Source organism: Enhydra lutris, unplaced genomic scaffold (genome assembly GCF_002288905.1).
Source record: "Enhydra lutris kenyoni isolate GAN:26980312 unplaced genomic scaffold, ASM228890v2 scaffoldscaffold13, whole genome shotgun sequence".
Classification (NCBI taxonomy): domain Eukaryota; kingdom Metazoa; phylum Chordata; class Mammalia; order Carnivora; family Mustelidae; genus Enhydra; species Enhydra lutris.
The window spans coordinates 35,188,437-35,204,921 of NW_019154097.1; the positions used below are offsets into that span (position 1 = coordinate 35,188,437).

Genomic DNA, 16,485 nt, shown 5'->3' on the forward strand with positions numbered 1-16,485 from the left:
TGGTTCTAGAGCAGGTGTGGGGCGCCGGGCTGGCTCATTCGGAGGGGCGTGCAACTCTTGATGTCAGGGTCTTGACTTTGAGCCCCACGTTGGGTAGAGGGATTACCTGCACACATTAAAACAAACAAACAAACAACACACACACACACACAAGTGGGGTTTTCAGGAGTTAGAGGAGGAGGCTGTTTGCCTCACTCTAAAGCAACATCCGCACTCCTGCCTTTCAAATCCTAGCTCAGTCAGCTCTCTGTTGTAGCCATACGCTGCCCCGGGACTTGCCGGCTGCCATGCTCAGTGGCAGTACTGGCTCTCAGAAGTGACCGGTATTGGGCTGTCCCACCTCCGGTTCAGTGTCAGGACTTCACGCTGAAGGGACTTCTGACAGAGAACAGACATCCGCGGGAAGGCACGCAAAGGGGGAGATTTTACGAGAGGAGAGCAGGGAGTTGACCTGTGTTGGCATCAAAGTTCTGTCTCGGTCAGTATTGAAGGAAATGCTCACATCAGAGATTCAGCAACTAGAGCTGGGTGGGCACAGCGCATGTGGCTTCTTTGGTGGAGCTGCCGGCCTGTGAGTTTCTCGGTTCTGTTCTGTGCGTGCGTGCTAAAGCATTGGTAACCCTAGCATGTCCCCTGCAACCTCACGATGGGGGACTTGCCACCTTCACTTTTGTGTATTCCTCTTCTCCGACCCACTCTCTCACTTGCTGTTTCTTTTTCCTTCAGCGTCGACGTCTGCTAGCAAAATTATTCCTCAAGGAGCGGACAGCACAATGCTTGCAACCAAAACTGTGAAGCATGGCGCCCCTGGTCCTTCCCACAGCCTCTCGGCCCCCCAGGCGGCCGCTGCTGCAGCTCTGAGACGTCAGATGGCCAGCCAGGCCCCAGGTAGCCGCGGTCGTGAGCTGCGGCTGTTGCAGGCCAGCACAGCAGGCCCCAGCCAGCAGCTCGCTCCCTCTGCTGCCCTTGAGAAGAGAGGACTGACGGGGCAGTCCCCCCCACTGTTTTGGGGAGCAGGGCCCAAGAAGGCCGAGACTAGATCTGAAGCTTTCCCATTCATTCATTCATTCATTCATTTATTTGACAGAGAGAGAGAGATCACAAGTAGGTAGGGAGGCGGGGGGGGGGGGGGGAAACAGGCCTCCCACCAAGCAGAGTCCGACATGGGGCTCGATCCCAGGACCCCGAGATCATGAGCTGAGGGCAGAAGCTCAACCCACTGAGCCACCCAGGCGCCCCAAGCTTTTTCCTTTCAAGGGGAGCTATTAGATCCACCACATCCAGCTGAGTGGGGAATCAGTGGTTTTTGGATGAAGTTGTTGATCCCTACGTTTGAATAATGTCTGCGTTAAGCCCCAAATTAATCTTTGCTGTTAGATCATCTGATAACATTAGAATGGTCTGCCAGTGTCCCAAGGATCCCAGCCACGCTGGGAGGTGGTTATGAGTGTGCCCATTTTGCTTCTGAGTGATGTCAGGTTCAGAAAGAGGCAAAGGTGACCCAGCCGCAAAGTAGCAGCACCCGGCCTCCAGCCCTGCACTTTCTGTGTCAGTGCAGTATTTTCTTAAGATTGCCGGTTTAGCCTTCACAGAGGGAAACGCTCATGAGCTCGTCATCATCAGCACTTGATTTTGTCGGTGCTTCCCGGCTCTCCAGAACCTCCTGCATTAGGGTTTCTAGGGGGTTGGCCTCAAGGGCTTTGGTTATCACAGTAATCAGTTTGCACAAGCCAGTAGGTCTCGGGGAGGCTGTTTGCACCCCGCACTCCCCCCTGGTTGGCAGTGCCGCTGGCATCTAGTGGGTAGATGTCAGGAATACTCTAAAAAAATCTTCAAGTGCACAGGGCACCCCCTCAACAAAGGATTATCCGGGCCGAAAATGTCAGTAGTGCCAAAGTCGAGAAACTGCTATAAATCACATATTTTTGTTGTAGTTGAATAAAATTATTTTTTAGTTTTATCACTGCTTGGAACACGTTATCACTTTGGACAGTTCTTTTCTATTTATTTATTTATTTATCTATCTATCTATCTATCTATTTATTTATTTATTTGACAGACCGAGATCACAAGTAGGCAGAGAGGCAGGCAGAGAGGAGGAAGCAGGCTCTCTGCTGAGCAGAGAGCCCGATGCGGGGGCTCGATCCCAGGACCCCGAGACCATGACCCGAGCCAAAGGCAGAGGCCCAAACCCTCTGAGCCACCCAGGCACCCCTGGACAGTTCTTTTTAAAAGACTAAAGAGACATAGTGGTTTGATTTAGACAAAGACAGGATTACCATTACGATAAAAGCATTAAGAAAAGTTCAAATATTAAAATGCTTATTAAGGTACCTAAAGTCAATATGAAAGAGCACAAACAAGATAACCTTTTAAGGTACCTTTGAGCCTTCTGAAAAAATAGAAGTCTGCCATGTTTTCTTTAAATGTTACCTGGAGGGGGCGCCTGGGTGGCTCAGTGGGTTAAGCCGCTGCCTTCGGCTCAGGTCATGATCTCAGAGTCCTGGGATCGAGCCCCGCATCGGGCTCTCTGCTCTCTCGGGGAGCCTGCTTCCTCCTCTCTCTCTGCCTGCCTCTCTGCCTGCTTGTGATCTCTCTCTGTCAAATAAATAAATAAAATCTTTAAAAAAAAAAAATGTTACCTGGAGGAAGCAGGATCTTGGCATTGTGCTGAATCGGCCCCAAATCACGCTGATGAGTCGATTATTTATAGACGTAAAATCTGCCAGGGCATAGGATGATTCCAGTCAGCAGGAGGTGGTATGATCTCCGTTATCATTTTGGAGGCAAAAAGTTTCTAAGGTGTAGGCACCTTTGACCATGAAAGATGCCGTATGTGCAGCCGAGGGCAGGAAAAGCCTGTTCACTTCTCTGAAGGAGGGAGCGAGTGAGCTGCCCCACACCCCCCACTCCACCTTCGCCACCGCGGTCCACTGGGCGGAAAAACTCATCCGAAAACGTTGCTCAGACTGTTCTAGTAATTAATTATAAAATGTCATTAAGTGTTTTTGGAATGCAGTTTTAAATGAAAAGACCAAAAACACATGCAAGCTGACATGCTGAAGATAGGTAAGGTGTCACGCCAGTCCCGGTTGCCATTACTTAATTCAGGCCTCTTGGCCTTTCCCCCCATTCTTGCCCAAGCTCCATTTTCCACATCTTACTCATGTGCCTGTCTCATGAAGCCGTGAGCAGAGAGCCCGATGAGGGGCTCCCCGCTGAGCAGAGAGCCCGATGCGGGGCTCGATCCTAGGACCCTGGATCATGACCTGAGCCAAAGGCAGAGGCTTAACCCACTGAGCCACCCAGGCGCCCCAGAAGAAACTATATTTTTGACTTTTTTTGTATTCCTAGCACCTAACAGAATCTGACAATAATAAGCCGCTCATGTGAAAGAACGGTTAGATGGATGGATGGATGGCAGGCAGGCAGGCGGAAATCCTTAATCTGAACACCACTCCTCCTCTAGCTCTTTCTGCCTGTTTCCAGGATGAGCCGACAGTGTTGCAGGGAGCTCAGCTCTGCTCTGTAAAAGATGGCCAGGGAATTCTTTCTCCCTAAACGAGTACATTTGATTAAATTGCACAAAACCTCATCTCATAATCTTTACGAATGGAGTATGCCAGCTGTCCCATTGAGCACAGAGCTGCGGAACTGTCCAGAGTAGATTTCCTTTATGTAAGAAGATTACATTCTGCTTGAATTTTTTTTGTTCTGGTTATTCATTTGTGTATGGCTGGAATTTGTGATCCTTTGCTGCAATTAATACGCCTCTCTCTTCTCTATTTAAATAGCTGTAAGTACTTTGACTGAATCAACTCTGAAGAATGTCCCTCAAGTGGTAAATGTGCAGGAACTGAAGACAAATCCTACCGCCACCTCCGCAGCCATGGGGTACGTTACTACCTGGACTGTTTCCAGCCAGGCAGTTCTTCTGCAGTAGCAACGCATCGCCTGCAGGGGGCAGCACTGCTGTCGTCACACTGTTGTGGCAGAGCCTTAGGTTCTCTTAGGTTAGATCTCTTTATCCACTGCATCCTCTCCCCGGCACAGGAAGAGTTGGGGGGCATTTCTTCACTTTGAACACAGGGATGCTGAGGACCAGTGTCATTCAGGGAGTTGGTGTTTGGTGATGAGTCTGGGGGTAGGAAGAGCGGCCGCAGGCCCTGTGTTTTTTCCACGTCATGCTTGCTCTCTGGCACCCCACGGAGCAGGTCTGCTCACTGTTCTGTTTTGGGCTTATCGGGTGGCCCTGCTTCACTAGTCCATCAGCCTTCTTTTTATTCCTTGCTGTTCCATTTATCAACACTGCCTGTTCCAGGAATTTCTTCGTTATCTCAGGGCTATCCTAAGAGCCAAAAACAAGCCTACCCACTTTCCTATCTTGTAATGACCTTGAAGCTTTGGGATGCTGTTTATACCAAGATGGCATTTGTGGTTGTTGCGAACTTCCCAGGGAAAGAACTGTGCTTTAGAGTTGGGGAATTGTAGCCAGATTCCTAGTGCAGGGAAGGCAAAGAAAAGCCACCAAAAGGCAGAATATTGCATAAGACAGGAAAATCCAGCTTAATAGTGAAAGCACTATGGTTTGGGATTTCTGAGATACTGTAGTCACTAACCATGGAGGACAAACACCTCTTAGTGATTTCCCTTAGCCTTTTTTTTTTTTTTAAGATCTAATTTATTCATTTGACAGAGAGAGAGGGATCACAAGTAGGCAGAGAGGCAGGCAGGAGGTGGGGAAGCAGGCTCCCTGCTGAGCAGAGAGCCCGACTCGGGGCTCCATCCCAGGACCCTGAAATCATGACCTGAGCCAAAAGCAGAGGCTTAACCCACTGAGCCACCCAAGCGCCCCTCCCTTAGCCTGTTCTTAAACTCTTTCTTCACCTGGTGCATCTGAGCAGATCTCTCATCAGGGCTTTGTCAGAGGAAGAGTTCCATGTTTGCCCTGTTCTCTGATTTAAGAAAAACAGACACAACAAATCAAAAGGAATCTCGAAGAAACATTCTCTTCCTTCCCTACAGTTTTGGACTCCAGTAGAGGTATTGAACAACATTCCAGCGCGGTTCCCAGAATGTAGTTCATCCTTAATAACCATGCGTTGAGTAATGGGTTAACGCGAAGCATAATCGAGAAACGTGAACTGGTATTGACCACCTCTTCCAATAAGAAAGGTGGACAGAGGGACGCCTGGGTGGCTCAGTTGGTTAAGCAGCTGCCTTCGGCTCAGGTCATGATCCCAGCGTCCTGGGATCGAGTCCCACATCGGGCTCCTTGCTCAGCAGGGAGCCTGCTTCTCCCTCTGCCTCTGCCTACCACTCTGTCTGCCTGTGCTCATGCTCTCTCTCTCTCTAACAAATAAATAAAATCTTAAAAAAAAAAAAATAAAAGAAAGGTGGACAGAGAAACATGTTTATTATGAAACCGCTTTCATATTCTGGTAAATGGTAGTTTCCTGGAATGTATTTTAAGTACTTCACTTTACCTTTAACTTTTTCTGAGCAGTATCTTCTAGAAGATTTATTATACGATGAGCGTACATATTTCTGCCACTGGGGTATCCCATGTTCATTGGCTTCATCTGTTACATTCACTGACGAGCCAGCCACTCTGTTTTAAGGAAGAGGGTTTACCTAGTGCGAACCCTGGGCTCCTCAGTCGCTTCGGATTCCACAGGTTCTCACGGGGCGTCTCCTAGGAGTGTGATGCTGCCCTGGGTTATTAGGGAGGTGGTCGTGAATAAGGCTCGCAAGTCCCCACTTTCGCAGCCCTTACGTTCTAGCGGGACAGCCACCAAGAGCCACTGGCAATTACAGGGAGTTACTTGATTGTAGTATAGTAAGTGCAGTGAGGAAGTGCAGGCATGTAATGAGGCGTCCTGATGGAGTCTGGCTTGGTGAGGAGCTTGGTAAGGGAAAGATACTTTAGCTGAAAGTGACCAGAAGCTGCCTGTGGAAGGAAGAGGGTGGACAGAGGATGCAGCATATCCGGAAGCCCAAACCCGCGACGGAGCAGAGCACATTTGAGGCAGAGTTGAAAGAAGGCCAGTATGGCCAGACTCCTGGCAGGAGGTGGAGTATGAAGAGAGAGGCTAAATGAGGTGGGGGTACTGGTTTCTTTGATTATTTACCAAAACACACCAGACACATCATTTCTTTTTCTTTCTCTTTTCTTTCTTTCTTTTTTTTTTTTTTTAAGGATTTTATTTATTTGAGAGAGTGAGAGAAAGCATGAGAAGGGGAAGGGTCAGAGGGAGAGGCAGACTCCCTGCTGAGCAGGGAGCCTGATGCGGGACTCGATCCTGGGATTCTAGGATCATGACCTGAGCTGAAGGCAATTGCTTAACTGACACATCATTTCTTTCAGGGCTTTTGGTGTTCATTTATTTATTCTTTCAACAAATGCTCAGTTAAGTACTTTAAAAAAAGTATTGGGGCGCCTGGGTGGCTCAGTGGGTTAAAGCCTCTGCTTTCGGCTCAGGTCATGATCCCAGGGTCCTGGGATAGAGCCCCGAATTGGGCTCTCTGCTCAGCAGGGAGCCTGCTTCCTCCTCTCTCTGCCTGCCTCTCTGCCTACTTGTGATCTCCGCCTGTCAAATAAATAAATAAAATCTTAAAAAACTTAGGGAGAGCTTATCAGCATGGAGAGGGGCAAAGAGAGAGGGAGGGAGAGAAGAAAGCAGACTCTGCACCGAGCATGGAGCCCGACAGGGGGCTCGATTCCATGATCCCAAGATCACAACCCAAGCTGAGATCAAGAGTCAGAAGCCCAACCGATTGAGCCACACAGGCGCCCCTTAATTAAATACTTTTAATACACGGTTCTAGGTGCTGGGGATAAATAAGTGAAATGAATAAGTAAAATATGCAGTGTTTAAGATGGTGACAGGTATGACGGAGGAAATTGAAGTAGGGAAGGGATTTTAGGACTAATCTGGGTGTGGGCTACAGTTTTAGAAAAGGGTGGCCAAAGAAGGTGCTTCTCCCCTGTGGTTAGTGGCTACAGTATTTCAGAAGCACCAGACCATATTGCTTTCACCATTAAGCTGGATCTTCCTGTCTTATGGAAAATTCTTCCTTCCAGTGGCTTTTGACACTTGACATTTGAGTAAAGACCAAAAGGCCAGAGACCAAGCAGATCTCGTGAGTATCCTAAAGCAGAAAGCCCCAAACACGGCCTATAGCAGGAGCATGTCTGGCAAGTTCGGGAAAGCCAGGAGGCTTCTGGTGGCTGGAGCAGGGGGGAGGACACCTTTGAGCCGAGGTCAGGTAGCAGGGGCAGGGGTGGAGTTCTGTGCCCTATAGCATTTAGTGAGCCTTGGTCAGGACCTGGCTGCAGACTGTTGCATGCTTTGAGGCAGTTGTATAACCTGATCTGATTTGTTTTTTATGTTAGCAATTTTTTTAAATTGAGCCATAATTTATATATACTAAAGTTCACCTTTTTCTAGTGTAAAATTCTGTGAGCTTTGATAAACATGAATAGTTGTGATGCCCTATGGCTTTAGCAGGAAGCTTCTGGTTCTTACATTAAGAAAGGGCTAGAGTGAGGAATGGTAGAAACAGAACCGTCATGGTAGAATATATACATAACAAAATTTACCATTTACCAGTTTACCATTTTAACCATTTTTAAGTAAACAATTTTAGTGACATTAAGTCATTTACCATGTTGTGTAAGCCTCACCACTATTTATTTCCAGAACCTTTTCATTATCCCAGACAGAACCTGTGCCCATTAAATAACTGTCCACTCCCCCCGCCCAGCCCCTGGTAACCTCTATCCTGTTTTCTGTCTCTAAGAATTTGCCTATTTTAAGTATCTCATTTAAGTGGAATCATACATTGTTGGTCCTTTTGTTTCTGGCTTATTTTACTTAAATTTTAAAAATTCACTCAAGTGGTAGCATTTGTCAGAATTTTAGCCCTTTTATGGCTGATTAATAATCCATTGTATGGATTTATTCTATCCATTCATCTGTTGATGGACACATAGGTTTCCCCCTCTTAGCTATTGTTAATGATGTAGTGAACATTGTGTACTGTCCTTGTGCAGTATGCAAGTGTCTGTGTGAGTCCCTGTTTTCAAGTATTTTGGGTAATATTTTAGAATCAGAATCACTAGGGGCACCTGGGTAGCTCGGTCGGTTGGATCTGACTCTTGATTTTGGCTCAGGTCATGATCTCAGGGTCATGGGATCGAGTCCCTCTCCCTCTGCTCTTTTCCTCCTGCTCACTTGTGAGTATATTCTCTCTCTCAAACAACTAAATAAAATCTTTAAAAAAAAAAAAAAAAAGTAGAATTGCTAGATCATCTTGTTAATTCAGTGTTTAGCTTTTTAAGCCAAACATAGTTCAGACTGTTTTCCAAAGCACAGCTATACCATTTACATTCCCAGCAGGATTGAGTGAGAGTTCCATTTTTCCTACATCCTCACCGCCACTTGTACGGTCCATGTTTTTGATTATAGATATCCTAGTTGGGTGTTACGTGGTATATCATGTGGTTTTAAAATGCATTTTCTAATGGCTAAAGATGTTGGGCATCCATTGGTGCTTACAGGCCATTTGTATCTTCTTTGGAGAAATGTCCATTTAGATCTTTGCCCTTTTTTAAAATGGATCCTTTGTCTCCCGTTCCTCAGATGGTTTTTCTTTTCTTTTTTTTTTTTCTCTCTCTCTTTTTTTTAATTTATTTTATTTTATTTATTTTTTTAAAGATTTTATTTATTTATTTGACAGACAGAGATTACAAGTAGGCAGAGAGGCAGTCAGAGAGAGGAGGAAGCAGGCTCCCTGCTGAGCAGAGAGCCTGGGGGCTCGATCCCAGGACCCTGGGATCATGACCGGAGCTGAAGGCAGAGGCTTTAACCCACTGAGCCACCCAGGCGCCCCCCTCGGGTGGTTTTTCACTTTGTTGATAGTGTCCTTTGAATCACAAAAGTTTTAATTTTAATGAAGTTTTATTTATTTATTTATTTATTTACCTGTGCTTTGGATGTCATGTTTAAGAAACCATTGTGTAATCAAAGGTCATAAGGATTTACATCTATGTGTTCTTCTTAATCTTTTAGTTTTAACTCTTAATTTGGGTCTTTTATCCATTTTGACTTAATTTTTGTAAATAGTGTGACACGGTTGTCCAACTTCATTCTTTGGCAAGTGGATATCCTGTTGTCCCAGCACTATTTGTCAAAGACTCTTCTCCCCAACCCCCCCTTAAGTTGTCTTGGTAGCCTCATCACACTGATTGGTTTTTGATTGTTAAACCAATCTTTGATGATGATGCATTGCCCTTGTCATATATGGCTGGATTCCATTTGCTAAAATTCTATCAAGAATTTTTGTATCTACCTTAATCAAGGATATTTGTGTATAGATTTTCTTTTCTTGTGATGTTTTTGTTCGGTTTTGGTATCAGAACAATGCTGGCCTTGTAGGATGAGTTGGGAAGTATTCTTTCTTCTTCAGTTTCCTGGAAGAGTTTATGTAGATTTGTTAATTTCATCCTTAAATGTTTGGTAGAAGTCACTTGTAGAGCCATCTAGGCTTAAAATTTCCAGGTTTTTGTTTGTTTGTTTTAATAGCTATAGGACTCTTCAGCTTATCTTCTTGAATGAACTTTGGTAGTTTGTGTCTCTTGGGAAATTTGTCCATTTTGTCTGAGTTGTTGAGTCTGTTGGCACTTAAGAAGTTTTTCATAATAGTCCCAGATTAGTAGCCTCTTAATGTGTTCAGAATTCATAATGATTTCACTTCCCTTTTTCCAGTTAGTGGTAATTTGTATCTTTTTTTTTCCTCTCCTGATCAGTCTAGCTAGAGGTTTATCAATTTTATTGATCTCAAAGAACCAGCTTTTTGTTTCACTGATTTTTTTTTCCTATTATTTTTCTACTTTTTTTTTTTTTCATTTTTCTGTTTGCTTTGGGTTTTATTTGCTCTTCTTTTTCTAGTTTTTTAAGGTGGAAATTAAGGTCTTTGATTTATGACCATTCTTTTCTAATACAGGCATTTGGTGCTGTACACTTCTGTCTTAGAACCACTTTGGCTATATCCCACAGATTTGGAATATGTTATGTTTTCATCTTCATTTAGTTCAAAATACTTCTGAATTTATCCTTTTAGGTTTTTTTTTTTATATGTATACCTTTGGGTTATTTAAAAGTATATTATTTAGTTTCTAAATAACTGGATGTTTTCTAGATATCTTTTTATTATTTTTAACTTAATTCCATGTGATCAAAGAACATGCTTTGTGGGGCACCTGGGTGGCTCAGTGGGTTAGGCCTCTGCCTTCGGCTCAGGTCGTGATCTCGGGGTTCTGGGATCAAGCCCTGCATCGGGCTCTCTGCTCAGCAGGGAGCCTGCTTCCTCCTCTCTTTCTGCCTGCCTCTCTGCCTACTTGTGATCTCTCTCTCTCTGTCAAATAGATAAATAAAATCTTTAAAAAAAAAAAAAAAAAAACAACATGCTTTGCATGACCTGAAGTCTTTCAATTTATTGAGACTTCTTTTATGATTCAGAACTGAGATCAGGAAGGCCCTTTCTTAAAGGGCCATACAGTAAATACTTTAGGCTTGCAGGACATACAGTCTCTGTCTCAGCTACTCATCTTGGCCATTGTAGCCTGCATGCAGCCATAGACCATATGTAAATAAATAGACATGGCTGTTAACAATAAAACTATTTATAAAAAGAGGCAGTTGGTCGTTGTTCTGTAGTTTGCCAACCTCTGAGCTGGAGTGTCAGTCGTTTTGGTAAATGTTCTCTGTGCACTTCAAAAGAGCATGTATTCTGTCTTGTGGGCTGGGAGTGTTCTATAAATGTCAATTAAGTTAAGATGGTTGATTGTTAGTGTTGTTCAAATGTTCTATTTTCATAATGATTTTATCTACTTATTCTGTCAGTTACTAAAAGTGGTGTTGAGGTTTTCAACTATAGTTGTGGATTTGCTTATTTACCTAGCAGCGCTCTCAGTTTTTTGTGTCCTATTAAAGTTAGTTAGTGGTTGCATAAACATTTAGGATTGTTACATTCTTTTCATGAAATGACCCTGTTATTATAAAAATGACCGTCTTTATCCCTGGTAAGATGAACTGCTCTGAAATCTACTTTCTTCTATATTAATGTAGCCAATCCAACTTTATTTGGTTGGTGTTAGTATGGCACATCTTTCTCCCATCCTTTTATTTTGAACCTATTTTCTGTCTTTAAAGTAGATTTCTTATAGACAGCATGTAGTTGAGTCTTTGCTTTTTATCCAGTCTGACAATCTGTGACTTTTAATTAGAGTACTTAAACCATTTACATTTAATGTGATATGTGATGTTGGGTTGTAATCTGTGATATTGCTGTTTGGTTTGTGTGGTTTCTATTTGTCTCATCTGTTGTTTGCTCCATTTTTCCTCTTTTTCTGTAACTTCTTTTGGGTTGAGTATTTTTTATGATTCTATTTTATCTTTTTTGTTGGCTTATGAGCTATCATGCTGTATGTTATTTATGTGATTGCATTAGGGTTTACAGTGTACATCTTTAACTTACCCCAGTCTGTCGGTATGTCCCATGTCGGTGTCCCCACTCATTAGGGAATCTGCTTCCCTTTTCCTTCTGCCCCTCCCCACAGCTCATGAAGGCCTGCTCTCTCTTTCTCTCTCTCTCAAATAAATAAATAAAGTCTTTTTTAAAAAACACCATGTAAGACTCTGACAGCAGTATTCTCCTATTTTTGCCCTCCCCACCTTTGTGCGATTGTCATCATTATACATTTTACTTCCACCTGTGTTATCAGCGCCACGATATGTTGTTATAAATAGTTGATCATCTTTGAAATGGATTTAAAGAAGAAGATGGTTTTTATTATTTCTAGTGTCCTTCTTTGTTTAGTCCCATATCTCTGTCTGCTGTGGTTTCCCTTCTGCTTGAAGAGATTCCTCTAACATTTCTTCAGGTGTAGATCTGAATTCTTTCAGCTTTCATGTGTTTGCCAAAGTCTTTATTTGACTTTTGTTTTTGAAGGATATTTCACCAAGAATTCTAGATTGACAGTTCTTTCTTTCACTGATTTAAAGTTGTTGCCCCACTTTAACTTTAGGAAAAACTTTGATTCCTGATTATAAATGTTTGTTGTAGAAATTATAAAAAGCGGGTAGTTAGAAAGAACAAAATTAAAATCACCTTTATTCCCACCACAAAGGTTCAGTCACTATTTACATATTATTCATCTTTGTTCTCTGAGAATTTGGTTTTTTAAAGATTATTTATTTATTTATTTATTTGACAGAGAGAGAGAGAGAGAGATCACAAGTAGGCAGAGAGGCAGGCAGAGAGGGGGGAAGCAGGCTCCCTGAGCAGAGAGCCCGATGCGGGGCTCGATCCCAGGACCCTGGGATCACAACCTGAGCCGAAGGCAGAGGCCTAACCCACTGAGCCACCCAGGCGCCCCGAAAATTTAGTTTTTTAGAGTTTGACTGCATGCTGCTTTGAAACCAGCCTCCTCTCTCAGCTTAGTCATGAGACATTATTGTGAACATTTTCCATGTTCTTATGAATTCTTCACAGAATCCCATTTTTATATTTAACGTAGGCCTTTCTCAGAGCTCTAAAGCATTTCCTACAGTATTTAAGTCATTTGGCATCTGAACATTCATGCAGGAACCGCAGTTTGGGTTAGAAGACTTTTAATGATATTTTGGAAAATATTTAAATCTTCAAGGACATAAAATTTACCAATGGGGAGCAGTGGTTGGCCGTTATAGTCTCCGCTGACAGACATAAGAAACTCCTAAAAAGGACTGTTAGCTTTTTTTCCCTCCCTGCACTGATTGACATGGGGGCTGCTCCTCTTGGCATTGTTACCAGCGATGCTAGGATAAATCATTGGACGAGTTGATTACCTTGCACGCTTGCAGCTCGCTGTATCTGCAGGCTAACCTCCAGTGCGGGACTGCGGAGGGCGCGGAGGCATCTGTGTACTTGTGGACATAGTGGATGTAATTATGACAGCTGTTGCCGCATTTACCCCAATAGAGGTCGTATCATTTATCTTCCCCCAGGCCGTGTATGATGACAAGCTTGCCTGTGTCCTTGACCAGAGTGTCACATTTGTTATCAGACTTCAGGGTGACTGTCCATCTGGTAGGCGAGAAAATGGACTGAAAGCTTTTGTTTTCTGCATCTTCTATCATCTGCTTTCCTTTTCTCTCCTGATCTCTGTTTTGTCTATTTGCCCAGTTGCTCTTGAAATGTTGTCCTTCCTCCTCACTTGCCTTACCTTTCTTTAAACTGTTACCAAAAAATTCCTGGTTCATTAGTTGGCATTTGAGTTGCTTTCACAGTTTAGATCCGCTGTGTCATTGATGAATACGTAACAGGATGCTCGTGATAATGATGAAGAATTACCAAAATAAGGCATAACCGGGTTTCTTATTTTTTAAGCCCTTTGAAATGTTGAAATAGAGGCATCTGGCTGGCTCAGTTGGTAGAGCATACGACTCTTGATCTTGGGGTCTTGAGTTTGAGCCCTGTGTTGGGCATAGAGCTTACTTAAAAAATATGTTAAAATAGGTAAAAGAATGAGTAGTTGGCCCCTTTCACAACAATAGTATATTGGCCTTGTTTCAAGTTCATTAACATCAAAAGTACTGCTGAGAAAGGTCTAGGTGACATTTTAACACTTCATGGTCTTAACAATTCAGTTTTGTCATCGTGTGCAGAACGCAGACCCCGCAGTGTGGGCACGTCAGCCTGCCTGTGTGGCCAGGTGGCGCTGATAGGGGGTGGCAAACAACAGAACAGAGAGCAGAGTGATTCTTTTTTGTTCAAGGCAGTCCTTGAATTGAAGGTCTGTGGTGACGTCTCCTGTGTTCATGATACTTGGTATTTTTACATGTAGTTGTTGCTTAATTTTTATCAGAGATCTAGGGAATGAGAGCCAGAGGACTCCGTTGGAAGTGTTTTTCTCAAGGAACCAAATTAGACCACACTCCGTGACCCGTGCCACCCCGTTACTCATTTCTAAAGCAACACTCAAGTGTCGCCAGTAATGTAATGTCATCCGCGACACCTGTAGTGGGTGTCTCTTTGGAGCCCTGGTGCACTGCCTGTGTCTGCTTGCGGCCCTCTGACTTGTGTGTTCGGGTGTGGAACAGAGCACATCAGATGAAGTTCTGATCTCTCCTTTCGGGGCTGTACTGCTAGAAGGGAGAAGTCATCCATCCCTTCTCGGCTGTCGCACTCTGCGGTCACGGCCGGTCCCATCTAATCCATAGGTTTGTCAGAGGACTGTGCTGAGCAGTTTCTCTCTGCAGAGATGTCACGTGGCCCAGTGTGGCGGTGCTGCAAGTTCCCAGTGTTGTGTGTTGGGGGATTTAGGACACCCAAGAGATTTTATAGCATTATCACAAGCAGCTAGAGCAGTAATTATACTGTCTGTATCGTGCATGGTTTCATTTACCGTCATGTCATGACTTAAGCTTTGGGCGTAAAAAATATTCCAAAGTTGGGTGAGTTGCTGCTTTTGTTTTTACTTATAATTTCTTTTTTGTTTGTCTTTGGGAAAGCATAAAAGATTTTGATTTCCCTTGTGATTTTTAGGAGCTCAAACCACATCTTTACCCAGGTCTGCCGTGTCTGCCCCAGGCTTCCTCAGCCCCAGCAGACCCACTCCCACGTTCCTTCTCTCTGTGGTGGAACATCTCAGGGGAGCAGAGACATGTTTCTTGAGAGAACACTTTTATAGCTTCTTTTGTCTTCACGGAAAAGCAAAGGGGATTTGTTTCATTGAAAATAACTCCATTTGCTTCTTGTCGCCCAATCTCACAAAACCTGGAGAGTGTCCTGTGTTGATCCAACAGATTCGTGGGGAGCTTGCAAGGGCGTTAACATCGTTTGATAATTTTCTTCTATGAGGCATGGATTTATTTTCATGTTTCCTCTTCTGAGTTAATTTTTTGGTGGAAAAATAACAATCCTCCCTACTTTAGGGAATTTGGAAAAGTAAAACTAGATCCTACAGGTAGTGCTGCTGTCCTTACCAGAGTTGCTTTGGACCGAGGACAGGTGAACACATTGCTCCCAGGAGCCGGGAATAGAGCTTTTATCCATGATTGCATTAAGCAGGCAGGTCTGTTCCCTCACATGCTGACACTAAATAATTACTGAAGTAACTGTTCACTGCATTACTGTGTCCAGGGTTAACAAAAGATCTCGTTTCCGTACATAGTGGATACACTTTCAGACCTCAGCGAAGGTGCGAGCTGCATGGTATGGAGCGCATCTGATTGTCTCGTGTGCTGGCCTCGTGGGCGCTGGGCTCGAGGGGGCGGTCTCTGTCTCCTCTTTGAGTCCCACCCCAGAGCCATATATCACAGTCGTTCCTGACATCCCATGGATCCTTTCGAGCACTTTCTCAGGCTTGGAGAAGAGAATCAGGTCCCACAGAGTCTTGGAACTTGGGATGGGGGCAAGGGAGAGGATAAGGTAGGCTGACTGTCCAGATAAGGAAAAGCTCTACTTCTGAATAGTTTTAACTTTTTTTCTTAGGATTTCAGGAAGAAAAAAAAAAAGTTTTAAGCTCACTGCTTTGATTTTTATGCTGAAGACTCGCATTTTATTTAAAGCATATATTCTTCAGAAAAGTGTCACATGACTTTGGTTGGGGTCCCTGACATATTTTGCCCAAAATGGGTATCATTTATTGGCTAGACGGTGGGCTCCAGAATGAATTCAGTCTCCACCCACATGCCTTTCTCTTGAGCATATGCTTTTGTGTTTTGTTTTTTTTCCAGTTCTTCGGTGCCATACTCTGCAGCCAAGACCTCTCACCCCACGATGACCCCGGCGGCTGCTAACCAGGCTAAGCAGGTGACTTCCTGACTTTTACTTTTTTGAACAGCCATGCAGTGTCTGTCTTTGAAACCGAAGACAGTCCTGTTTTAAGTCCTGACTTCGTTTAAACAAACTGTAAGTCCGACAAAGACCTGTGATCCTTTCCCTATAATTTATGCCGGTCTTGACTTAGTATGTCAGTCTGTTTTCTCATGCCATTGGACATCTTGGGTCATAATTCTAATACCTTATCATTGTGAGGGTTATTTCGGTTTCTAATTTACTTTCACTTAACATGATCTTCATTAAACCACACGACAGCCGTGTGCAGTAGAATGGGACAGGTATTTAAGTGTGTTTCACCGATGAGGAAAAGCTGGGCACAAGCAAGTGATACAAGCTCACACGACCAGTAAATCCTGGAGCCTGAGCTGGAGCCCAGCTCTCATACCTTCTTCCCGTCTGTGGTTCTCACACTGCGCCTTTCAGGATCAGTGCCTGGGGAGCAGCTTCTCTGGCTTCTCCTACAATGTCTATTTTTCAGAGCTTGCCTCTTCGGTAATGTTCATTATGTCTACATTTAGGTTTTTACCTGATAAACACTGTTTTTTACAAAAATAGGTTATATTGTAAATAGTTAAACCAGAAAAGAATAATCAG

At 43.8% G+C, this 16,485-nt stretch overlaps 1 protein-coding gene across 6 annotated transcripts in view; it reads left to right on the forward strand.

Annotated features, from left to right (window-relative positions):
* LOC111145520 (nucleoporin 214) overlaps nucleotides 1–16,485 on the forward strand; it is a 99,547-nt gene that overhangs the window by 43,220 nt on the left and 39,842 nt on the right. For all 6 annotated transcript variants that reach the window (XM_022500413.1, XM_022500414.1, XM_022500415.1 and 3 more), the window contains exons 23-25: nucleotides 727–888; nucleotides 3,795–3,894; nucleotides 15,786–15,861. In XM_022500413.1, the coding sequence (XP_022356121.1) occupies nucleotides 727–888; nucleotides 3,795–3,894; nucleotides 15,786–15,861 (338 nt within the window). The remainder of the gene's footprint in view (nucleotides 1–726; nucleotides 889–3,794; nucleotides 3,895–15,785; nucleotides 15,862–16,485) is intronic.